Source organism: Raphanus sativus, chromosome 4 (assembly GCF_000801105.2).
Source record: "Raphanus sativus cultivar WK10039 chromosome 4, ASM80110v3, whole genome shotgun sequence".
NCBI lineage: Eukaryota > Viridiplantae > Streptophyta > Magnoliopsida > Brassicales > Brassicaceae > Raphanus > Raphanus sativus.
In genome coordinates, this window is record NC_079514.1 from 16,926,758 (window position 1) to 16,953,550 (window position 26,793).

The window sequence follows — 26,793 nt, forward strand, 5'->3', positions numbered from 1 at the left end:
TTTGTGATTTGCTTCGATTTTAAAAGATACTAATTTTTAGTATTTGCTTTACTTCAAAAACTTACGGATATCCTGAATTTTTGGATCAAATCGAAACGAATAACGTCTCAAATCAAATTTAGCGAATAAAATGCTCAGCCCTACACATAGCTGATAACAACTTATAATAACACGTATGCACTAAGAAAGCAGAAAACCCAAGACAGTAAACTCCAAAAACTAACATAGGAGAAATCGCTAGATGTGTCTTTACTTTTCTAATATTTATGTTTAATTAATAATTAACAAGATAAAAAGTATCTTCAAAAATGTACTATATTATGGCCCATAGGTCTTCAATCTTCTTATTTTATCTTATATAATAAAGTAGACTTCACTGGCTCCCTCATGAAGCCATATCATCATTAGATCATGGGGCAAACAGTGACACGTGGCATGCCTAAACACGAGTTTCTAAAAGTTTATGTTCGCCTGATTATTAATTGGCTATTTAGTTGGTCTTAACGATGGGTCCGAAAGATATCAAAGAAAGCCCAAGAAGGATTTATGGATAACCTCACATCATCTTCTTCTCTTTGGTACGGACTCCACGGCATCGAGTCGCTTTATGTTCAATGGAAGTGTAACCGTTGTTTGCATTCAATCAGAGTTATTTACATAGCCGTTAACACCACCAACCCACTATTCCGACTTCGTCTCATTCAATAAACGCTCTCCTTCTTCAAGGGTTACGAATCTCGACCTATAAATAAGATATTCGACTCTGTGAAATTTATCAGTTTCTACTTTTCAATCATTATTATCAGAAAGAAAACCGTACGCTGGGATCAATGTACTCTGTTTGTTGGTTTTCCCTGTGATGTAGCCTCTAACAGATGTTGAATTGAACAAATATGTGATAGCCTCTCAACCTCAAGTTTAGCTCCAAACTCTCTCAGTTTATATCCTAGAAGTATTTAAAATTGTTTTCCAATGCTAACATTTTAACACAGTCAAATGAGTTCCACCAGACCGGAAAACTGACCAGTATTCAAACGGACAATGACTGGTGATATATAGCCTGTTCCAAGTGCTCCAAAAAACTGCAAATGCTGCATTGGATGTGATGACTCCAACGCGGTGTTCTCAGGTATCCATAGTTTTTTTTTTGCACTCTTGATTTATAGTTATATCTCAAATTACCCTTCCTTCTCAACTTCTAGATCAAAGTACATATATCAATAAGAATTAAGCAGCTACGTGGTCCTTTTGAAAAAAGTAAACCCTTTAAATTACCCTTCCTTCTCAACTTCTAGATCAAAGTACATATATCAATAAGAATTAAGCAGTTACGTGGTCCTCTTGAGAAAAGTAAACCCTTTTTTAACAATAGGATACAACCACAAAAAAAAATATTCAAACTTCCCCAAGTACACAGTTGTAAAGTGTTAGTTACTGCAGAGAAACAGAGCCTATTCGTCTCACTTCAGGATAGGTGGAATCCAATAGAATTTACCATCTTATATGGAAAGTCAAAACATAATATATACTGATGGGTGCGCTGTGTGTGATTCGTTGTATTGTAGAATGAAGAAGGAAGGGGAATACATGAACTATGCATACAAAAGCAGCCCACTGGCGTTACATAACACCTCGCACCTATTTCGTCTATGCTATTCTTAACTACTCTGTTGTTTACTTCAGACTGATATGGTAATCAGCTTTTATTAAAGTTGATTTACGTGTGATGTAGTGGGTTCTCCGGCTTCTACCTTTTTTTACATTTTATAAACTCTTCAGTGCTCTCTTCTTTTTCCCATTAAACTTTTCATTTTATAAACTCTTCAGTGCTCTCTTTTACTTTACAAAAATGAACATGGGAATTTATTCAAAAAATGAAACACTATTTAGAGTAACAGTTTCTTTGTTTTCTAAATGGGAACTGATTGTATCATATATTTTATTGAATACACTAGATTTTGATCCGCGCTTTAAAAGCGCAGAAGTATTTTTGGTTTAATTCTATTTTGTTGTTTTTTGTTTAGTTTTGGTTTAAATTTTGGTTTTTTGATCAAAGATATATGAACCATTTGGTTATCTATCAATTTTGATTTAGTTTCAGTTTGACTATTTTGGTTAGTGCTGCATAAAAAACTTGAATCCGAAGAACCAAACCGAATCTAATCCAAAAATTAGTTCGAACAAAAAATTGGTTAAGTATTCCAATGGGTTCAAAAAAATTGTATATAGAGAACTGAATCGAATTCGATTCAAACTGAAGTATTTCGGGTACCCGAGTGTATCGAAATAGATTTATATCTTCAATATATTAATTATTTTTAGATTTAATATATAAAGAATATCCAAAATATATATGATATTTTAAATTTGTTTAAAAGTAAATGTTTAAAATAGTTAAACAATACTCAAAACACCAAAAATACTTGAAATATTCTATTGATTCTCTATCTAAATATCCATACCAAACCAATTTATATGTTACTTTTATGTATTTTGGCATACATTATTCAAACTTATATGTAATTATTCTATTTTATTTTTAGATTTTGAGAAACTTAAAGTATATATAAATTTTAAAAATTTTAAATAATATAAACAGGTTATCAGAACCCGCAAAGATCTGAAGCGAACCCGAGCCAAAATTATAAATACTCGAATGAGGCTGAAAATTTTAACCCCGAAAAGTCCAAAACTCGAATAGACCCGGATCAAATCTGAATGGGTACTAAAACTTATATGTAATATTTTATTTTATTTTTATTTTTTAGATTTTGGAAATTTTAAGTATTTATGAATTTTTATTTCTTTAAATAATTTAAACGGATTATCCGAAACCACAAAGATCCGAATCAAATCCAAACAAAAATTTATAAATACCCGAATGAGGTTGAAATTTTTATTTCTGAAAATTTAAAATCCGAATACTTGGATCAAACCCGAATGAGTACTTGAATATCCACCCTTAATTTTGGTTTTTTGCTTGGTTCTAATAACAATGCGAAGAGTAGTCATTTCAAAATGAATTCTCCCTAAGTACATATCAAATATTTTCTAGAATAATAAAAATATTTAGTTAGTTAATGTTAGGGCTGGGCAAAAAATCCAAACCCGAAGAACCGAACGGAACTCAATCCAAAAAGTAGTACAAAATCCGAACCGAAATTGATTAGATATCCGAACGGATTTAAATTTTTGGTATTTAAAGAACCAAAACCGAACCCGATCCGAACAGAACTATTTCGGGTACCCGAATGTATCTGAAATAGATTAATATACCTATATATATTAACTATTTTTAATAGTATAGATGTTTACTTCATTTTTTATAATGTGTTTTTAACATCGTTTAATAGGTAGTTGAAAAAATATTATTTAATAATTGATTTTTATGTTTTGGATTGCCAATATCTATTTTAAACATGTTTATTTTGAGAAAATATATTTTTTTTGGAAAATCTAAATCGGATATAAAATTGGACACAAATATTTATCTAATATTTTTGTAAACTTGACCCACTTAAGTGGAGTATTTGGTATTAAAGACCATTTGCATATTGAAAAGAAAAAAAATAATAATAAAAAGAAAAGAAAATATTATTCATGGGACATTATTAAATTGGCTATTGGATTTTAGTAAAGATAGTGATAATTCAAAGAAGAATACCTACTCAATGCCTTAGTTTTCTCTTAATTCGTTACATTCGAAGACATTTAATATAGCATAAAATTTCGGAATGTTATAGAAAAGGAAGAATATCATTGGTTGAACAATTTTTAGGCTTGAATAATTAATAAAAATTTAAATAAGGCAATGACATTTCTTTGTAAATAACTTAAAAACCTAGGGGCAAAATCTTATGAGGGATTCTGCTTTAATAGTATAGATATAGTAAGATATGTTTGTTTTTAACGTCTGGATCGATTATTATCGATTAATTATGCTATTACAACGATAAGAATATTACAAAGATAATTTTACAGCCGACAATTCTACCATCCTTTAAGAATACACGCCTGACTGCATCACTCTGAACCATCCTATAAGATCCATGTTCGATGGTACGCCATGCACCAAGCTGAAGATCTCTTGTAACATATTTTTTTATAATCTGGATAATTTGATATTTTCTGGGGTTTGAATCCCAGACTTCCGGGTGTAGAATCAATTTAACTCCAGTAAGATATGTTTAGACAGAACATATTCTTTATCAGTCTTTATATGGGAGTGGAGTAGATTCGCTGACGATATAACTTTTACAGGATTGAAGTTGCTTGCTCCACTAATCACATGATTACATATAATTTAATTTAGACTAACTTATAACATTGTTATTCATTAGATACCATTTATATTCATCGACTGACAAAAGTTAAGAGTAATCATTTTATGATATGAAAATTCAACGCATATTTTAGCCATTCTATCTTTCAAATATCACATAAGTAACATAATCCGTAAATTTGACTTTGAGATTTTCTCTAAGTGTGCATAGAAAAAATCAATGTGTATGTATATAAAAATAAAGTAAGAAGCCTTGTGAAAGTTTATATTATCAAATGATATAAAAATATGTATTAACTTTTTCTATTCTAAAGTAAAATATATATAAATATATTTTATATCAGTTATGCAAATAGTATACTTACAGATACCTTTTATATTATATAACTATTACTATAGAACTATTTTTCTAAAACTTAAATAGCATTACTTGGAAAGGAAAGTATTCAAACCTCAAAAACAAAAAGAGGTCCACATATTAATCAATCCTAAAAAGTACAACGTTCAACTTATTATGGTATTAACACCGGCTTAGCAAACAATCCTAAGCAACTATGAAGGCAGTTTTTTTTTTGCTAACTTGTAAATATCAATTGATGATTAAAAGGTTTTTACAAAAAGCAGAACCTTAATGGTTGGAACATCCCGGCAAAAGACGAGAAAAAAACAGAATGAACCAAAAGGGATGATTTAGATGTCACTACAAGAGCTTTATCTTAACCATAAGACCATCAAAGACGAGAACTTTTTCAAGTGTCTTCTTGCTGAAATACCATTTCTCACTTCCCTTTCTAGGCCTTGGAAGACCACTTGAGAGGGCAGTGAGATTTGGTTATGAATTAGATTGTTCCTTTGCTTCCAGAGATGATATATTGTTGCTTGAACCGCCATTCGACGCAGGATAGAGTAAGGGCCAGGGGCCGCATTTCGAATCCAGCTTAGCAGCTCTGTCCAAGAAACGATAGGTGTACGTGGTGCTCCGCATCTCTGAAAAACAAAAAACCAAACATCCCTACTATATTCACACGCAAGTAGGAGATGATCTCTAGTCTCCACTTCCTTGGAGCAGAATGGGCAAAGTGGGTTGATGTTCATTCCCGACGATAGGAGTCTTGATCTAGTGGGAAGCCTGTCAAGATTAGCAACCCACATATTAAATGCATGCTTAGGAATAGCAGCCTACTATGAAGGCAGTTTTTACCAAAAAAAAAACTATGAAGGCAACATAATCGTCCATCGGCAGCCCAATTCGTAACCAATCTAAGGACAAAGAAACCTCCGCCTACTTACTACATAAAGGAAAATAAAGACATGCTGTCATTTAGAGAGAATGAGAACAGGATTCGGTGCTACAACTATTGTTCTTTGCTTTTGATACCACCTCTAATTATAGAATTCTCTTCAATTTTTGCGGTGACATAGTTACAATACTCAAATGTCCCCTCTTAACACAGAAAAAAACGTAAAAGTGAAATGAGGACATATCCAAAACGCCTCACAAACTTTTACACATGTGGCGAAGGAATGCCGAATTACAAGTTCTGTTTATAACAATACAATAAATTACAACTTTGTTATTTCGCCATAGAAAAAGTCAGAAACTGCCGAGAATTTCACATTCTTTGACAAGCACAAAAATATCTTCCAATCAATAACCTTTTCTATAAAGCCATTACAGAATCACAGAAGATGAGCATTTAAATACAATTTCAAACTCCCACACAAATGTCCTAAATACACAAAAACCATTTGGCATTTTAACCTCACATGTTAACAATCAATTATCACAAATAGACCAACGTCCATGAAATACAAATCCTCTTACCCAAAATAAGCCATATATACACACAGTTACATAACAAAATATTTTTTCTTACACATAAAAACAAAAAAACAAATACAACTCACAAAAAGACATTACACATACAAAAATAAGCAACTTCAAGACAAAGTGATATACTAAAGTCGCTAACCACTATCAAATAGATCAAAAAATATCATTTTCTTTCAACATATTTTCATCTTTATATTTTAAACATATTTTTATTACTAAGACCATAAAATAAATTGTAAATTTGTTAAGATCACAAAATAATTTATAAATTTATTAGAATAAAACATACGAACGCGTAGCGCCGGAAAACCACTAGTCTATATATATAAAAAAACTCTTTCTCAAAACATAAAATAAAAGGTACTACATAAAATATGGTAAGATGCATTTTGTTTTCTCTCGAACAGTTTTGTTTAAAAACAAAAATATAATCTCAAAATGCAACTTTTATAAGAGATGGTGTTTGGTTCTCATGACTCAACTAATCTCGAGATACAGATACACAATACTAACAAATAGTCTGATTTAAATTTTTATCGAGGCTAAAACATGATCCCAAGGCAAACAACAAGAGAGAGAAAGATATTTTTTTCTCGAGAGAGCCTATCATCACCACCACTCAAACCCTGGCACTGCTGCCAGTGTTCTCTCTCTTCCGGTGAATGGGGGTTCCCTACCTCTGGTCGCCTCACTATTTGTTCCTATATTCCGCTTAGCCTTTCCCTTTATATTTTGTTTCTCTATCCTCTCTTTCTTGTTGGTTTTTCTAGATTTTCGTTGTATCGAATCTAACCATAGACACATGTGTATGTGCTCTCTAGAGCACCTAAGAAGAGTAGATCTGTTGGTGAGCCTAATGAGCCTTCGATTCAGCTTCTACCAGTCTATCGGAGCAGATCTAGGTCAGACCTGATCTTGCCTCTTCCGTCGAGGATGGACTCGTGTCTTTGCATCTTACTTTTTCCCTCGGCTATGTCTTGTACCTGTGTGACTTGGTTCAGCTTGGCCCAAGGTTTCTGTGAGCTTCTCCGCTCTGTGGGTATAGACCCATAGCTCGGAGGACCTTCGTTATAGTTCAATTGATGACTGCCATGAACTCAACGGTGGTGCTTAGATGGCTCATCTCCTTGCTTCTTGACATCGGACACTAGGGTTTTGAGGACGACCCACTGCACCATGTCTTCTGCTAGGAAAATAGTCGTCGATACCCTATCGATCTGCATGGTTTTGAGGTGACTTATGTCTCCTCATTTTCTTCAATCCCTATCTCTTAAATCTGACGAAATTGCCTCGAGTTCCCTTGATGTCGCCGCCATACGTTTGTGTTGCGTGGCCCGGTTTAGGGAGCTATTTACCGATTGCGCTTGACCTGAGTTTGCTTCAACGTCATCGGGGTCATGTCAGGAACTTTTGATTTGTCTTCAGCCGAGCTAGCTCTTGTACGCCTGATAAAGAGCTCCAGAGCCGTTAACATGCCGCCTCCATCGATGCCTAAGGGAACAATTTTCGGGAGAGTGTTCCACTGAATTTTCAAGCAACCTATATGAGTTTTACTCTTGATTGTTGAGTCAAGAGTTGAAGTGATGTTGAAGCCGGTTCAAGATGAGTTCAATTTAGAGTCTCAATTGACGTGATGGTTGGTTCAGTGATTTAGAGGATATGAGATTGTGATCTACACGGTTATGATGATTGGAGAAAGGTATTGAAAGAAGATTATGAAGAATCTTCACACGCCATGGTATATAAGGAGGTGGTAACTTAAGAAAGATGTTGTGATTTATGAGTGAGAGATACCTAGCCAAAAGGGTTTTAAGTTAAGAGAGTGCCAACGAGAGAAATGTAAGGGTAGCACCTTAGGTTTGGATTCTCACGTTTTGATAGACTGGGATTGATCAGTCGTGATACATAGTTGTGTGTAGTCACAGAAATCTAATTAAATAAGTCTGTTAAGATTGTTTAAATGATTCCTAATAAGAAGTAATTGTCGAGAAAAGATTGGTGTGTTGAAACTTGCATATTATCTTTGTTCTTGGTTTTACATTTGGTATCAGAGTAGTCAACCTCTTTGATATCAGACTTCGTCTACATGTTGAGATTTTGGGAAGAACATGGATCATATGAAGAAGCTAATTGATGTGCAAAAACCAATCATTGATGTGTCCAACTTTGGACATTGGAAAGTTAAAATTAGGCATATTATTCAGAGTATTTATGCAAAAACATGGGATGTTGTCATGAATGGGTGGTCTGAGCTTACCATGTATGACAAAAAAAAGGAATGAAATGCCGAAGCCGTTGGGTCAACGGACAACTGAGCAAAAGAATGCATCAAAATTCAACTCCAAGGTTATCTCAACATTTTTTCTGCTGTTTACATTAATCAACTCAAGATTATCCAAGGATGTGAATGTGCAAAGGCTACTTGGGATACACTAGTCAACTATTTCCAAGGTGATACAAATGTCAAGAGGACTCGTCTTGATCATCTTGAAAGGAAATGGGAGAATCTGAGGATGGAGAAAGATGAACCTCTAAGGAGCTTCATAAGCAATCTGAACACGAACGAAAAAGAAGTGGCAGTGTTGGGTGAGAAGTATTCAGAAAAGAAGTTCGTCAAGAAACTTATTAGGTGTCTACCCAAACATTTCGAGGCTTACAAGACTGTCATCAAAGCTACCATAAATTCTGATGAAACCAAGTTTGACAAATTGGTCGGTCTGCTTATGTCATTTAAGCTAGAAAGAACTGAATATCAGCCACATCCAGTGAAAGTCATTGTCTTCACTTCTAACTCTGAGGATGAGAGAGTAAAAAATTGGAAGCTAATGTCAATTTGATGGCGAAGAATTTCAACAATATGGTGAAACGACTCGACAAATGAGTGTGAAGGAGCTTAAGTCGGTTCAATAGAGTTGGAAATCAGAGCAGCTCAAGAACGTATGAGGATAAACAAATTGGAAGAAGGACGTAAAATGTCATGAATGTGAAGGGTATGGTCATCTTTACCGTGAATACCCCCTTGTACAAGAGGAAATAGATGAAATGTGCCGAATGCAAAGAAGTTGGACATATTAAGAACGAATGTACAAATCTTGAGAAGAAGAATGGAGAGAAGTCATTGTTGTGCTTCATCGATACAGAATCTGAGGATGATAACAAGGATCTTCTACTAAACTTCGTGGCATTGGTAGGTACTGAAAATTTAGCTTCGGACTCTGATACATCTGATGACGATGATGGGGATGAGATAGATGTCAAGAAGTAATATCGTGAGTTGTACGACTAATACGTGAAACTTAGTCATGAGAAGATTCAGTAAATTAAGGATACAATTATGCTGAAGGCTCAGGTTAACATCCTGACTATGGATTCAAGCAGCTCGGACAAAAAGGATGACAAGGCATCTGAATCCGGAAAATGTTGTGAGAAGTATAAAGGACATATAATAAGAGTTGGTTGATAAGAAGCAAAAGAATCTTGAGTTGAAAGATCGTGTGGCTAAGATGTGGGAAGAATTCACCGATACGCCAAAGCTCGAGGGATAGAACATGATTTGACGGAAAACCACAAAAAGATTCTTATTATAAGCAGAAGAACCAAAGATCTCAATCAACTCCTGGCTATCGCAAAACCCCCCAAAGTTAACTGAAGATTAGGATACAATGGAAAGGAGTCAGCGTCTACTATGTTTGTACATGGAAAGAAACCACTGCAAAAGCGTGTTACCATAACAAACAATGATGAATGTTCTGGACCAAAGAATCCTAAGGAAAATATGGTCACGACAGGACAAATGCATGCAACAGTAGCAACACAAGAGAAACAAGGAACCGAAACCAAAGCTGAAAACCCAATAAACATGTTGACTCCATGCACTTCTAAACGATGATGATGTTTTGCTTGTGGAAAAATAGGACATAAGAAAGCATACTGCTATATATTTATTCGGAAGATTCATCAAGCCTAAAAAGCTGGCAAGTGCTTCATAGAAAGAAAATTGGCTGGAAGAGTCTATATAACAAATACAGACTTGTAATCCAACTAGGCTCAAGTGTCTGAATCATAGACACTGCAATCATGTTATCATTGATGAGGATGATGATGATGATGATGATGAGATAAAAGAAATTCTGGAGATTGCACTTGCTGCTAATGAGCAAGACATGGCAGGAGCATGGTACTTCGACAGTGGGTGTTCGCGGTACATGACAGGAGATGGTAGCATTCTTACAAAATTGGCTTAGACAACTGATAAGAGAGTAATGTTTAGAGATGGGAAGAAAGGAAAAATTTAAGGAGTCGGGTCAGTTGCTCACTCAGAGCAACCATCTCTCATAAATTTCTATCTGGTAGAGAGATTAAAGTTCAATATCATTAGCGTAAGTCAGCTGTGTGACGAGTGTCTGATGGTGATGTCCACCAAAACCAAATGTAGAGCTGTGGATGAGGAATGAAATGTCATACTCTCCAAAATTTGGACTGGAAGTAACTGCTACATGTGGAGGAAAACAGAAATAATCGAACCAATCAGCCAACTAACTGCTGGTCAGATCAGTGCTCAGTGGCAAACTGTCATCGATGAAAAAGTTATGGAACTTTCCAAGTCAAGGATTTGGAAGTCGCAATCGTATCTGAATTGTATGCAGTGTTGTGATGAACGAACATACGAACATGGTAAATCACGAGTTACACAAAGTGGAGACACCTGTAACTTGAGTGTAGCCAACTGTCCATCTCTTTGGAAACATGAGTATCATTTGAGCATTACGAGAGAGCTGATGTACTTCCTTGGATCACAAGAAAAGTGCCCTAAAAAGAGCTGGAGGCTAGGCGGTTGATTCGACAGTTTGATATTAAGTCGAGCAAACTGATAAGCTTGAAGAACAGCGTGAATGGGGTAGTTCTTTGCAACAAATCGTTGGTGATAAGCCTTGTTTACCTCACAGCAAATCAACAAGAGTGTTACGTTGATTTGAGTCTATGTGAAGATACAAAGCTAGTGTCCAATCTGTATTATCTCCATGGAGTAAAGCAAGTGATTAAGTACATTTGGAAAAATTTGTATGTAACTTTCATAAGCTTACTGATAAGAATGTGTGTTTTGTAGTGATGCGAGATAAATGTTGGACCAAGTTACAAGAATTGTATATCGGTGATAGTTAGGACACTTCTTTAATAACAATACAAGAGTATTTTACTCTTGGAATGCGATGTATTCAGATCTTTTGGATGTGACACATGATCAACTGCTACAGTAACATTACTAATTCAAGAAGGTTTGCTTGTAATGATACCAAACTTGTTCGCTTTGTGAATATTAGGAAAACTTATGTTAAGTCTAGACATATCATTGTCATCAATGTCAAGCACTAGTTTGTGTTCAATCTTTTGGAAGAAAAACTTGCTATCTTTAGACATAAGACCTTGGAAAATCAGTTGTTTGATGTGTTTAAGAAACCCATGGATCTCAACAGTCTCTTGTATGTACGAGAGGCTCTTGGGATACGTTCTCTCAAAGGCAATATATTGTAACCAACATGATTTTCTCTATAAATGATAAATCCCTCAAGTCAAATAAGGGCATGCAATCCTAGTGAAGAGTATCAACATATCTTAGGAAAATTAGATGAAAAATGCCAAAATCAGTCTCAGGAAGATAAACATTCATGTCGGACCAGGCTGTTACAACAATTTGTGTATGAGTTTGATCAATGATTGAAATGAGTTGAGCCAAAACTTGCGAAAAGAAATTCACTATACCTTGTAATACCCAATAAAAGTTAAATGCTCAATTTGAAATGGGTAAGGTTATAGATTGTTAAGAAGAGGTTTGTTGAAATCTTAGAGCAAACAAATAAAAAATGAGTGTTATGTGGTATGTATGCATCTTGGCTGAGAAAAGCAGTACTAAAGAAAACTTGTTACAAGTCACGTGCTTGGATCGCTCTAAGACAATAAGGTAACTCTTTCGATAACATGAATTCTTCGTTAAGAAAATGTATTGATGGTGATTGAGACTGAATCCTAAGGGAAAGAAGTGTTGCATTGGATAGATACGATTGCATCTCAGCTGTAAAAGCTGTATCGTTAAGTTGCAAATGTTCTTGTTTGACTATGAGGTGGTGAGAGTTAACGAGGTTAGGGGAAAATATTCATTATTATGGTTGTTTCGTCTTATATAGGGGCTGAACATAAAAGTTGAGTGGGGTTATATGTTCTAAATAGTTATGTTTTGTGTGAAATACATCTAAGAATTGGAGGTATGAACATAATCGGTGAAATGGATAACTAGTTTAAACATGAGTTTTGTTGAAGTATCTTGAATATGTCTCCAAGTGTATCTCTTTTTGAGTGTCTAATCCTAGAGTGGAAAATATATGTGCTCCACCTTTTTGTCTTACTGATCTTGTTTTTAAGATAAGTGATTTCACGAATATGTCTATCATCAAAGAAAAAATACTATGGATTTAAATTGGTTCATCTCTGATAAAGCGTTCGCAAAATACATGAATATATGCCTTAGAGAGTTTCGTTCTCAAATAATTATTCCAGTCGATGTTCATGTGTTACATCCAGTGTTGAAGCTCATCGATAGTGTTGGTTGGAGAACAACAGTGACGACTGCTTCACCCTTTTCACCCATTCTGGTCAAAGAGATTCTCTCAAATCTTGGGGAGCTGAATTCAACGGTTCGAGTCAGAAATGATGATTTTCAGTTTACCACAACCATAGTAAATCAGATCTTCAACACACCAGATGCTGTAGATTCCGAGGACTGTAAACACGCAGAACTGGATCAATCTGTCTCGATTCTCACAAGAGGACTTCGCAATCAATGGAGTGATTTCTTCGTCACAAATATGTGTTTGGTGTATCATCATGTCTATGAAGTCTGCAGATCAAACTGGAACCGTGAGATGAAGAGGATTCTATTGTTCAACTGTATCTCAAATTAATGAGTTCTCTGGTCATGAGGAAGCAAGTTAACTTTGGTGAACTCGTAGTGTCTCAGATATGTCGCATTGGTAGTGATTTAACTGAGGATTCGGATGTCTGTTTTCCAAACTTCATCCATCGGATTATGGAGTATCAAAAGGATATTAGTCACATGTTTGATGATGATCAGGTTGTGGGGAAGCCTGAATGCATCAATCAAGACACATTTGAAGATGACACCATTGGAGAATAAGTTTTTGTCTGTCAAGTCTCTCATTCAAGGGGAGGAGACATCATAGTCATGCATGCATTTCATTGTGTTTTCTGTTTTTTTTTTAAAACAATGCTTGTGTTTTGTGTCTTGCGCATGACGTTGGTACGAATACTGATGTGTTCAATTTTGAGAGCATGTGGGTGTTTGACATGATTGGTCTTTAACTGATGATGAATCTGGCTGTTGTTGTGGTTTCTTGTCGACTCTTGAGTGTTTTATGCAGGTTCAGGAAATGAGATGACTTGTGAAGACAAAAATATGGAGATTGTTGAGTCAAGAATTGAAGTGATGTTGAAGCCGATTCAAGAGGGGTTCGGTTTAGAGTATCAATTGATGTGATGGCTGGTTTAGTGATTTGGAGGAAACGAGATCGTGATCTAAACGCTTATGGTGATTGGAGAAAGATATGGAAAGAAGATTATGAAGAATCTTCATACGGTGTGGTATATAAGGAGATGGTAACCTAAGAAAGAGGTTGCGCTTTCTGAGTGACATACATAGACAAAAGGATATTAAATTAAGAGAGTGACAACAAGATAATTGTAAGAATAGTACTTTAGGTTGGATTCTCACGTTTTAATAGATTAGGGATTGATCAATCATGATACACGGTTGTGTGTAGTCACGAAAATCTTGTCAAACAAGCCTGTTAAGATTGTTTAAACGATTCCTAATAAGAATTAATTTGTTTAGAAAAGATTGGTGTGTTGAAATTTGCATATTATCTTTGTTTTTTGGTTTTACATTGATTGACTGGTCCACTGAAATGGAGAAATGTTATATATGGGAACTATAGTTGTCGTCTATTTTTGTTAAATATTAGTTCCAGGTTCTTCATTAGACTAGGACTAATTTACTGTTTTTCTAGAGACTTTTTAGAAAACTTTTTTACAGACTAGAAAAAAATTGTTTTTAATATATTCTGGTTTGAATTTCATTGTAAACCAAGTTTTTATTCCATGAATAACATTTACAATTTAGCAAAAAGAAAACATGATCCCATGTTCATCTGACCAAATAATATTTAACTATAAGAATTTAACCAAAAACAGTCAGATTTACATTTTACCACCATTTTATTTTAAAAATTAATTACAGCCAAACAAAAGTAAAACTAAAAGGGTGCAACACAAAAATATATGGTGATGTCGCCCTTGACAATACTATTCTCTTCCACATATGTGTACGTATGATCGCACCTCTAAAAGGGTGTGTTTGGTGGCTTGTCTTTCCTCCTGTGGAATATCTTTACACCACATGTCTAGATGCCTACTTCTACATGAGCCCAGGGCTAACAGTCCAAATTATTCACTGATCTCTGATTTCATTGTTGTTAGTAATATGTAGAAATGGATAGTATAAAACTATAAATATTTTTGAGAAAGAGTCCAAATTGATAAGGAGTCCATTCGCAGGCTTGCGATTCCTACTGAGGTTAGGTCTGGTTTCAATAGTGATCCGGGTTTAATCCTTCTTTTAAAAAAAAAATTATAAATATTTTTTTTTGTTTTTCATGGTAGTATAAAAGAATTGTATATATACAAGATTTAGACATATTTCAATGAAAAATCAAACTTATCTAAATTTTATGATATCTATCTAAATCATTTAATTCTTATCACAATATAATTTATATAATATATTTCAGTTTGGGCTTCATAATTTTATGGACTTCAATTTATAATTGGATTTTAACAATCCGTAACAGTTGGTCAGAAAGACCTACTCAATATATCTCCAATATGATTCAGTGGAAGGTGTTCAGCCCAAAACTATAGTTTATGGATGTTTACTTATACTATTTTTGTTGCCGTCACAGTTTGACTTCTAATCTTTATCAGAAATTAAATTAATTGATTTATTAAATAATTGTTTTATGCTGCCATGTTGTTCAAACTTACCTGTTGTGAGTTAGTGTGATACATTTCATGACATCAAAACAGTTAAGTTTAGTTCATTTCTATTTCGAAAACAACAATTTAAATAATTTCTTGTATGTCAAGGTTTCGAATACATAAAAAGGGTTTCTGATATATAAAAAAAGGGTTTCGAATCAGTTTTGATGATGGTTAATTTCTCTGAAAATAATTATATTACTCAGTAAAACAATTTTTAATTTATCTACATATGTATCTTTTTATTATTAATGATATTTCTACATATGTATCTTTTTTATTTAGTCGTTTAGACATTGTTTTCACTTTGCCCAATTATAATATGGAGTTATGTCCAAAATGACATTCCGTAAGCATCCTTGTTAATTAGCTCCGTTTATTCATTTTACTTCTATTGTCCCTAGCTAAAACTTATTACCAATTATATTGTATTTTATAGACAAAGTAGAAAAGTTCATAGAAATTCGAATAGATGAAATTGGTGGAAACATCATTGAACAGGAAACTTTTTGGCAAATGATTTAAGATTTATCTACAAATACTTAGTGTAATGAAGTTCACTTTTGTTGTGAGTGACTACGATTCGAAATTAATTAATTCTTTTGAATCTTTTTTTCTCCCTTTGTTTTAAGCTTTGAACTTGCGCGGATATGGTTCTCTTATGAATAAAGGAAATGTTATTCTTGAATTTAAATTAAATTAATTAATTAATTAAAAGACAAAAGAAGATTCCATGTTTTGATGAGATTAATACTTTTGATGCATCAACGGTATATTTAATATGTGAAAACCAAATGAATTACGTTTTTTTCATACATACGCTGAGTAGAAGAAAATTGTTAGTTTCAAACAAATACGTTTTTCAGTTTCAAATAAATATATAAATTTGTCCAAAACAAAAACCAGTTTCGATTTCAAAGTTCGAATATCATAAGCCTGGAGAGATTAAAGTCTAATAAGTTCAACTTTCTACTTATTAAATGTATTTGCTTACAAACTTAAAACGCAGCTGTAACGAAAAATGCAGCCAAACTGAAAGTGAAGAGAATGAGTTTATCTCAGTTTGATCTTTGATGTAGAAAATATACTTAACAACCATAAATAAACTTAACATCCATGCATGATCGATCTGGTTATGTATATATGGATGTATAAGATGATCATTACGTGTGAACTTGAAATACTTTGTCCTAATCACTTCATGGGTACATTACCAATAACATCAAACTTTTTCACTATAAAACCCCACTTCCAAAACCTTTTGGAGTAATCAAATTAGTATCAATATCCTTCAACTTTTCTAAAACAAATGGCTTTACCACATATCCAAATCTTTCTCATTGTCTCTCTAGTTTCATCATTCAGTTTATCGATCACTCTTTCTCGTCCACTCGATGAAGTCACCATGCAAACGAGACATGCCGAGTGGATGACCGAACACGGCCGTGTTTACGCAGATGCGAAAGAGAAACACAACCGCTACGTTGTGTTCAAACGCAACGTGGAACTCATTGAACGGTTAAATGACGTACAATCCGGACTAACGTTTAAACTCGCGGTGAACCAGTTTGCTGATCTAACCAACGAAGAATTCCGTTCTATGTACACTGGTTACAAAGGAAACTCGGTGTTGTCTAGTCGAACTGGAACGTCGTTTAGGTACCAAAACGTTTCTTGTGACGATTTGCCGACTTCTATTGATTGGAGGAAGAAAGGAGCTGTGACTCCTATCAAGAATCAACACACATGCGGTAATATAATTCCATACCTTTATTTATTTCCATATAGATAAACTAAACCAAGCTAAATTTTGAACCGAGATAATAGAACAATTTGGTTTCCTTATCCCGAACGATTTGATCTCTTAATTTATACAGAATATAACCCCAAAAAGACCAATTTAAAGTACTGTAACTAAGCCGATCAAAATTAATTGCAAGTCCCTGTTTATAGTTATACTGTATACAAAATGAAAATATATTTATTTATATTAAGTTTTGATAGAATTTTTTTTTGAATATTGTAGTAGTTTCTGCTCCAAAACCAAAACTGATTAAAACCGAGAATTCTAAAAGGAACTGTAAGATTCCAGTTATGTAAGATTCCAGTGAATGTTTTGCGTAGGATCTTGTTGGGCGTTTTCAGCGGTTGCGGCTATAGAAGGAGCAGCACAGATAAAGAACGGGAAACTCATTTCTTTGTCTGAACAAGAGCTTGTCGACTGCGACACAAACGATTATGGCTGCATGGGCGGTTTGATGGATTCAGCGTTTAACTTCACAATGACTATGGGCGGCTTAACCTCTGAATCAAATTATCCTTATAAAAAAAAAGATGGCACTTGCAAGATCAAGAAAACTAAACAGATTGTAACTTCTATCAAAGGTTTCCTTTAATAATTCCCTCATAAAAGTCGTAGAAAAAGATTCATATTATAGTAACCCGAAAATTTTGGCCGATTAAACAAAAACTAATTACAAATCAAAATGATACGGTTGTTGTTAATGAACAAAACTAAACAAACCAATCGAAACAAGCAAATGTCTAAATACTAGTTCTCATCGCTCTGATTTTTGAAATGAAGAAGATACTAGTGCTCATGCTTTGAAATTCAATCTCTTGTACACATATCATAGGTTTTGAGGATGTCCCGCCTAACGATGAGAAAGCCCTAATGAAGGCAGTGGCACACCAACCGGTTAGTATCGCAGTAGCGGGAGGGGATATTGGTTTCCAATTCTATAAGTCCGGTGTGTTCAGCGGAGAGTGCACAACTAATCTTGATCATGGAGTAACTTTGGTTGGATACGGCCGATCTAGCAACGGATTAAAGTACTGGATCCTCAAGAACTCATGGGGACCAAAATGGGGAGAACGTGGATACATGAGGATCAAAAAAGATGTCAAGCCTAACCACGGAGAGTGTGGTCTTGCCATGAATGCTTCTTACCCAACGATGTGAAAAAACCGGTTCAATATCCGGTTAAGCTTTAAAATGAATGTGTGTATGGTCATCATTTAAGAATATGTTGCATGTACGTAATATGTGAAATGGTAAGTCTATGTGATGCAAAAGATATGATAACTTTGAATAAAGTTGAGAACTTCATTATATAACTCATATGGGGTTTTCGATCATAATGAAATCAGATTCTCTTATCATAAACTTCAGTATCTTGTTTCTTGGATTGGAAACTGCAGGTTACTTTGCGCACCATGTTCTCATGCATCCACAAGTCTCAAAACCAATTGACTCTTCTTTTAGACTCATTGCCTCCATCAGATGATGAACCGTCATCGACCGAGAGTACTAGTCATGGAAATAGGAATAACTGTCCTGTTCCAGGGACTCTGTATGACACCAATACCCTCAGAAGCTTTAGTGAACTCGAGAAACAAAACTCAGCAGAGGAAGCTGTGTTAAAGGGCTTCTTCCCCTACAGCTAACGTACGAACGACTCCAAACCAGATGCCTCAAAACAGAGGAACAATCCTATGTAATACAGCCGCGCTGCTTCGAATTGCCTTTACATCCCTAGAATTCATAATCTTTTCGTTAAAATTTAATGGAAACCCTTATTATCAAACTAGAGCAAGTTTTGGCTTAACTTTTGCTTTTCTTGCAAATAAAACCAAAGGACTTTAATAACAAAGAAAGACCGAGATTATTAACTTCAAATGTATTAAAGATGGAATCCCCACGGTACTGAGTATTAGGCAAATGTTTTATGATCTGTTTACCAATCGAAAAAGGAACAAAGTAAAACTCGATGAGTATTCTTCTTTTTTTTCAGGTACGTTATTTTTTAGGGTGAAAACTCTCTCATTTGCGAGCATCTACTTTCTTGGCGTCTCTCGCTACAATAAACAGATACATTGAAAAATCAGAAACAACAGGAAATAGTTTTGTTTCTTGAAACCAAAAAGAAAAAAAAAGTATTGCGAGAGGTTTATTACCTGCTTTTTCCTCTTCTCGCTTCTTGGCAGCTTCTTCTCTCTGTTGGCGAATCAGAGCGAGACGATCTGTACACACACACAAACACATTTGGTAACATAGAAAGAGACAAGGGAGAGAGAAGAAGAGATTCATAGTTGTTTTACCCAAATCCTTTCTTGATTGTTCGGTTTTGCCTTGCTCCTGCAACTTCATGTATCGCTCATGAGCTCGCTGCTTCTCTAGCTCCTCCCTGCAAAACACCATATAAGATGGAACTGCAAGAAGCTCCTTAAATAAGAAATCTTGAATGAAAGAAATCAGAAAACAAACCTTTCACGCCTTGAGAGTTCAGTGGTTTTACTAGCCTAATAATGAGAAACAGAGAAAGAAAAGAAAAAGAAAAAAACACAAAGTTATTAATACACAAAAATATTTGATGTATCTAAAATATGCATATCAACAGATAGCTCACATCAAGGTCTCTAGCTTTTAAAGTCTTTGGTTTGGCTCTGTTAGGGTTATCAACTTCAATCAGAGCTTCATGTCCTTTCTTCTTCACCTGATATTATTATTATTATTAGTATACCAAGCAGTGATGAGAATTAGATGAAGGAGGTCAGATAAGATTCAAAGGGTTTTCACTCACATCAGATTCATCTTCGGATTCCTCTTCAGATTCCTCTTCAGACTCCTCTTCAACATCTTCTTCGTATTCAGCTTCTTTCTGATAATTTCATCAAAAAGGCCAATTCATTCACCACACACAAAAAAGTCAACAAGCATGTAAGAAGAATACCACCAAAGTACCTGCTTGAATGACCGAGGACGTGCCGCGGAAGTGCCAGCAACTACACAACACACAAAACCATCACACACTAAGACCAAAAGAGAACCAAAGACACAGACTTTACACATGATTTCTCTCAAACAAGCAACAAGACAGTCAAGTTATCAATCAATCAAGACATCCAGCTTTAAAAGCTAAACTAACGGTAAAAACCAGATCTTATAAGATATTTGCAGCTTCGAAAGAGCTTAGTCGAGACAAGACAGGGCAATAGGTAAGAGCAAGAACCAATCAGAAACTGCAAATTTGAGAAAAAAGATATCTTTACGTATATCAGCTGCACTTGAGAATCGACGCTGGCCCGTAGGTTTCCCCTTGAACTTGCCTCTTCCCATCGTTTGTTTCTCTCGAGAAAGAGATTGAGATCGAAAACTGGAGAATAACAAGAAAAGGAAAGCAGGGGATTGGATTCGTGACGAATCGATTCGAAAGCGAATCAAGAATTGGTTTGAAGACGAAAACCCTAAAGGTGGCTTTTTGGGGGATTCTGTAATTGCGATTTGTTCCTCTGTATCGCGGTGTACTTAGGAATCCGTGTGAAACTATCAGATCGAACGGTCATTTAGGTCCTCTGGTGTTAACTGCTAAGCGATGTCGTTTGTGTTAAAGGTCATGTTTGTTTTTTTTTTTATAACTTCATTCTTATTAATCATATAGAAGAGTTAACATAATCTTCATGAAGAAGATTTGTAATCGTCTGTGGTACATAATTATGAAAAATAAAACCACTACTAGGAAGATTAACTTTTGCAAGTTTATCTGCAGCTTTGTTTGTATCCCTTGAGACCCAAGAAAACTTAACATCTTCAAATCTTCTACTCCACCATTTGATGTCTCTGATCCAATTATAGCCCAAGAAATACAGTGTCTTGTCTGTTAAGATATCAATAGCTTTTTTACTATCACTTTCCACCATAATACGTCTATAGCCTTTCAACCAGAGATGTTGAATTGCCATTAAGATAGCTTGGAGTTCTCCATCTAGCGCACATACAACTTTGTGACCCACTGCCTGTGATGCTCCCCTGTATATACCTTTATCATCCCTTATAACCCATCCAGAAGAACTTGGAGTTTCTGAATTTATAAAAAACGCATCAACATTACATTTTATAACACCCCTGGAGGTCGTTTCCAGTTTTTATTTATATCAGAACCACTTCCTTGTGCTGATCTTCTTCCATGAGAAACTAATAAACCAACATCTGTCCATTCCTTTGCATCACTCTTAGCATACGCAAGACACGTTTTCCAATGGGAAAGTTTTTGTTGAAAGATGAGTCTATTTCGACTCTTCCAAATCCTCCGTAGGATCCATATTGGCAAATCTTTGTAATGTTGTAATCTTGCCGATGAACTGACTAACAAACATGCTTCAATTTTATCTTCAAAAGACGCCTGAGGATTGTCTATAGTTGTATTTGCAATACCAGAAGCTCTCCAAACTTGCTTTGCATAAGTACATTGAAAGAATAGATGTTTCTCTGTTTCATCCTCGAGGCAACATCTCTGACAAGTAGCATCTTGAGTAATATGTCTTCTTTTCAAATTATTACCAGTAGCCAAACTGCGAGAAAGCATTCTCCACAAGAAATGTTGTAACTTTGATGGCATCTTTGTTTTCCACACTCTCTGCTTGAGAAGTTGGTTTCCAAAAGTCGGATTCACAAAGTTGTGCTCTGGTAGATGAGTAGCTACCCAATAGCCAGATTTAGCTGTGTAAATACCATCATCAGTGTAGTGCCAGCCTATCAGATCTTGCTTTGCAACTGGACTGATTTTAAGTTTTAAAATCATCTCATAGTCATCAGGATGAACTGTTTGATGTAGCTTATCCAAATCCCATTGTGACTGTACGTTGTTAAAGTACACATTGACCTTTTCTTCTTCATCGATTGCTCTGATTGCTTGTGGCGCCCTCAGAGGATGTGTAGGTAGCCACTTATCTGTCCACATATTTGTAAATGTACCATCCCCAATAACATGTCGCATTCCTTTAGTTATCAATTCCTTTCCATACATGATAGACTTCCATGCATACGATGCTTTCTTCTTTACTGATGCCCCTAAGATATCTCCATCTGGAAAGTAACGAGCCTGTAGAATTCGTGCCATCAAACAAGTAGGATGTTGCAAGATTCTCCAGACTTGCTTTGCAAGTAAAGCTTGATTGAAAACTTCTAAATCCTTGAATCCCAAACCACCTTCTTTCTTAGGTAAGTACACTATGTCCCAAGAATACCAATGAAGTCCTTTATTTTCTCCTGATCCCCACCAGAAGCGAGCCATGATCCCATTTATTTCTTCACATATAGCTTTCGGCAGTTTAAAAACATTCATTGAGAATATTGGCATTGCCAATGCTACAGCTTTCAACAAAATCTCTTTTCCTCCATGAGACAAATGCTTCTGCTTCCATCCTTGAGTTACTTTCTTTACTTTATCAATGATATAAGTAAACATCTCACTCTTTTTAGATCCAAACTGCTCTGGTAATCCCAAGTACTTGCCAATGCCTCCAACATTGGTGATACCAAGCAGATTCCGCATGAGAGTTTGTGTTGCAGATGATACCTTGCTACCAAAAGTAATAGAAGATTTACTGTAATTAATGGCTTGTCCCGAGGCTTCCTCATACTTACTAAAGATATGTTTTAGTTTCCTTGCAGCCTGAGGATTTCCTAATGCGGAGAACAGAGAGTCATCAGCAAATAATAAGTGATTCACAGCAGGAGCACGAAGAGCTATCTTGATTCCCATCAGAGTTCTTGCCTTCATAGCTCTTGACATCATATGTGACAATACTTCTGCACAGAGAATAAAGAGGTAAGGTGACAAAGGATCACCTTGTCTGAGTCCTCTTTCAGGTGCAAAATATCCTTCTGGTGTTCCATTGATGAGAACCGAATAACTAACTGTTGAGATACAAGCCATAATCCATGAGATCCATTGACTATCAAACCCCATTTGTTGCATTGTTTCTCTTAAAAATCCCCATTCTAATCGGTCATATGCTTTGGTAATGTCAGTCTTGACTGCCATATATGAAGTAGCTTGCCTTTTTCGAGCTTTGAGACTATGAAAAATCTCATGTGCAATCACTATGTTGTCAGAGATAAGTCTGCCTGGAATAAAAGCATTCTGATTCTCTGAGATGATGTTCGGTAGATGTTTCTTCAGACGATTTACCAGCACTTTCGATATTATCTTGTAAGAAACATTACATAACGCTATGGGTCTGAAGTCCTTCATGCTTGTAGGATGATAAATCTTTGGGATTAAGCATAAGTTTGTATGATTATGTTGTTGGTCTATAACTCCCGTATCAAAGAAGCTTTCTATCTCTTTAAGCAAGTCTGCCTTACAATCATCCCAAAAACGTTGATAGAATATAGCTGTAAACCCATCAGGTCCAGGAGCTCGATGTGACCCCATATCAAACAAAGCTTCTTTGATTTCATCCTCTGTGACCCTTCGTGTAAGATCTCTGTTCATTTCAGTAGAAACTCTTGAACTAAATCCTTGAAAAATCTCAGGATAAAGACTCTGATTCACTGGCATAGAAGCATAGAGATCCTTAAAATATGTTCCTGCAACCGTAGCTACTTCTCGATGACCATGAAAAACGACTCCATTTTCATCTTGTATAGAACTGATGGTGTTACGAATTCTCTTCGCTTTAGTTATTGCATGAAAATAACTAGTGTTACGATCATCCGAACGCAACCACTGTACTCTACTCTTCTGCTTCCAATATACTTCTTCTTCCAAATAAGCCTCGTTCAGTTCTTTGAGAAGCTCATTTTTCTCTTGCGTTGTAGCATGAGTAGATGTCGTAGCCTTATCCAACCGACTCCTAAGAAGTCCTATTCTTTCCTCTGCATTGTAGCGGTTTACTTTCTTCCATTGAGAGATATGTTGTCTACAACGTGCAATGCGTTGTACTAACGGTACTCTTATCAGCTGTGTCTGTCCCATACCACACCAACCTCTTCTAACTGCATTTTGAAAGCCATCTTTCTCAATCATTCGACTATCAAACCGAAAGGTTCTTCGAGGTTCTTCTCGATCTGTACGAATATATGTAATCATTGGTCTATGGTCAGACTCTCCTATTTCCAAGTACTCAGTTTGAGAAGCCGGATAATCTCCAAACCAAGCACTATTTGCCATAGTACGATCCAAGCAGCATTTGACTAAGTGTTGGCCTCGTTGTCCTACCCAAGAGAATCTATCTCCAATAGATGGAAGATCCACCAAATCACTACTTCTCATCATGCTTCTAAATTCAGTAAAAGAAGCTTCAGGTCTCACTCTGCCACCATCTTTTTCATGATTTCCTAAGATGTCATTGAAATCACCAAGTGCAAACCATGGTTGGTTCTGTCTCGCAGTACCCAATCGTATGATCCTTTCCCATGTATGATTACGATAAGCTGGGTTAGGGTGTCCATACACGAAAGAAAAATAGAAACTTTTTCCATTAAGATGAACTTTACAATCGATCAGATTTGCAGAAACAGTAAGAACAGAATACTGAACATGCTGCTTAAAATAGATAACTAATCCTCCTCATATTCCAACCGGAGAAGCTATTACAGTACTAAGACATCCTAACTGAGCTCCAACATCCCTCACATAATCGTCCTGCTGCTTTGTCTCCGAGAGGCATATGATGTCCAGAAGGTATTTACGATTTACCTCCTTTAGGCGTCGAACTGTCGAGTCAATGCCTAGACCTCGACAGTTCCAAGCTGCAACTCTCATGGCGGAAGTGGTGGTTCAGGGCCCACCGCGCCTCTCACTACGTCAGTATCATCATCTTTCTCATCCTCATTCTCCATCTGAACATCATCTGGAAGCGACACAGAACGAGCTCTCTTCTTTTCACCTTGTCTGCTACTTTCTCCCTGTTCACCCTTTGTGAATTTGCCATTGTTACCATTAGTCTCAGCAAGCCAAGCCTTTCTCTTAACTCCAGCCTCACGAATCAAAGTGCTTCCTGGACGGTTAACAGGATCATACATCGCATCAGAGAGATACTCACTTGAATACATAGTTTGCAGTCCAGGACCGTGCCAAAGTTCATCATCATCAGCATCAACTTTTGTTGCTTCTCTGTTTCTCTCTTGCTCTGCCTGCCCTTGAACCTCTGCAGCCTCTTCCTCTTGACCTTCTTCTTCATTAATTTCCTCTATAATAACCCCGTGATTAGGATTACCACCTTGCTCCGGAGCATCATCATCACTATCATCATCATTGCCTTCATCATTCTCGGGACCTCCATTCACAAGAAGACACGCTCCTGAGTCATGAGTGATCATCCCACAAGATTCACAAAACCCTCTCAGACGTTCATACTGAAACTTGAGCAGAGTATTCACTCCAGGCGTGAATTGAAAATGACGTTGGAAGCGCAGAGGGTGATTCACGTTCCAGTTGAGTCTCACACGAACAAACTCCAATCGTGAACCAGTCTCCTCATTGTAGTCCATCTGAATGTATTGTCCCATTATACGAGCAATGTGGACAATAACCTCTCGGTTCATGTATTGGAATGGGATTCCACGGATTTGGACCCAGAAAGGTATGAAATTTAGCATCGCCATATCCATCAGCGGTGTCCACCGCTGTAAACACAAACATCCTCTCTGCAAACGCCCATGGACCTTTTCTGACCACCGTATCCATTGCCTCCTCTGAAGGGAACACAAACTGGAAACGACGCCCCTCAATGATTCTTCCGCGAACCAATCCTTCTATCCCCCAATTACGCGGCATCATTGCCACAATTCCTCGCAGGTTTTGCTTTCTGGGCATCACCGGTCTTCCAATAAGGATGAAACGGTTCTCCTCCGCCGCTTGTCGGACTACTTCTGTCGGTAAGGGAACCGGAGCATCATGAAAACCCAAATCAATGTCTTGAAGCGCTCTTCGGATGGAATCAGCCATCTCAATTTTTGCAGTGAAAAATCTCCAAATATGAAAGAGATGAGAGAATAAGGATTGAAAGCTTGAGAAATTGCTTCGAAAGTTAAGGAATTTATAACTTCGAAAAACCCAAAATTGCTAAGAAACTGCTTCATCACGATGGGAAAGTGATTCCCACATGGAGATACAGGATATCGTGGCCTTAATCTCATCTTGAAAACCTCTGATATCCGTTGAAACATCATCAACCACTCGAATCGTGGCGAGAAAATAGAGGAAATATAACCGTTTTTCTGTCGCCTTTGATGTCGCCATTTTTTCCTAGGTCATGTTTGTATATTTCAAAAAATAAATATAACTAAATAATATAACTAGATTTTGTGACAAAAAAAACTCGATTTTGTCGATCCGTACATTCGCACAGATGTTATTTTAGTTTGTAACGTACAATATTTTATAGTTATTTTCAAATTAGTACATGTTTGTATATGTTTGACTTTGTTCATAATAATAATAAATATATATATATATAATATATATATATATATATTGTATTTTTGTTTGATCTATAGATAAGTGATATAGGTCTTCTTTTTTGAACTTATTGTTTAATATATACATTTTGACCATGTTTTTTTTAATATTTAAAATTTATGTCAGTTGCTTATTTGGTTTTGAATATTGACGTAATCAAATAAATATATTAAGCAACTTGTAAGTTAGATAAATTAAAATTTTAATTACATTTGTATGAAAATTATTTCATCTCTTAAGTTTTTATAATTTATATATTTTTATAAATTTATGTTTATTTTAATTCTATTACTTTATAATTATATAATTATTTTCAATTTATA

The 26,793-nt window shown here is 35.6% G+C and overlaps 2 protein-coding genes and 1 pseudogene across 2 annotated transcripts; 1 reads left to right on the forward strand and 2 right to left on the reverse strand.

The window, feature by feature from the left end:
• Positions 1-16,512: 16,512 nt before the first annotated feature.
• Positions 16,513-18,495, forward strand: LOC108831553 (senescence-specific cysteine protease SAG12-like). Its single transcript, XM_018605084.2, has 3 exons — positions 16,513-16,972; positions 17,346-17,606; positions 17,858-18,495. The coding sequence occupies exons 1-3, from the start codon at positions 16,531-16,533 to the stop codon at positions 18,181-18,183; spliced, it is 1,029 nt and encodes a 342-aa protein (XP_018460586.1). The 5' UTR covers positions 16,513-16,530; the 3' UTR covers positions 18,184-18,495.
• Positions 18,496-18,862: 367 nt separating this feature from the next.
• LOC108849420 (uncharacterized) lies at positions 18,863-20,472 on the reverse strand. Its single transcript, XM_018622972.2, has 8 exons — positions 20,274-20,472; positions 19,966-20,006; positions 19,805-19,882; positions 19,631-19,717; positions 19,489-19,523; positions 19,323-19,408; positions 19,179-19,244; positions 18,863-19,079 (listed from the first exon to the last, which is right to left on the reverse strand). The coding sequence occupies exons 1-8, from the start codon at positions 20,338-20,340 to the stop codon at positions 19,045-19,047; spliced, it is 495 nt and encodes a 164-aa protein (XP_018478474.1). The 5' UTR covers positions 20,341-20,472; the 3' UTR covers positions 18,863-19,044.
• Positions 20,473-24,768: 4,296 nt separating this feature from the next.
• LOC130511140 (uncharacterized) lies at positions 24,769-25,957 on the reverse strand (annotated as a pseudogene).
• Positions 25,958-26,793: the final 836 nt, after the last annotated feature.

Coding starts and splice junctions, on each gene's coding strand:
- LOC108831553 (XM_018605084.2), top strand. CDS start 16,531: ATGGCTTTACCACATATCCAAATCTTTCTCATTGTCTCTCTAGTTTCA. Junction 16,973..17,345: donor CAAGAATCAACACACATGCG/GTAATATAATTC, acceptor TGTTTTGCGTAG/GATCTTGTTGGGCGTTTTCA. Junction 17,607..17,857: donor GATTGTAACTTCTATCAAAG/GTTTCCTTTAAT, acceptor CACATATCATAG/GTTTTGAGGATGTCCCGCCT.
- LOC108849420 (XM_018622972.2), bottom strand. CDS start 20,340: ATGGGAAGAGGCAAGTTCAAGGGGAAACCTACGGGCCAGCGTCGATTC. Junction 19,883..19,965: donor GTCCTCGGTCATTCAAGCAG/GTACTTTGGTGG, acceptor TGAAATTATCAG/AAAGAAGCTGAATACGAAGA. Junction 19,409..19,488: donor GAACTCTCAAGGCGTGAAAG/GTTTGTTTTCTG, acceptor GGTGTTTTGCAG/GGAGGAGCTAGAGAAGCAGC.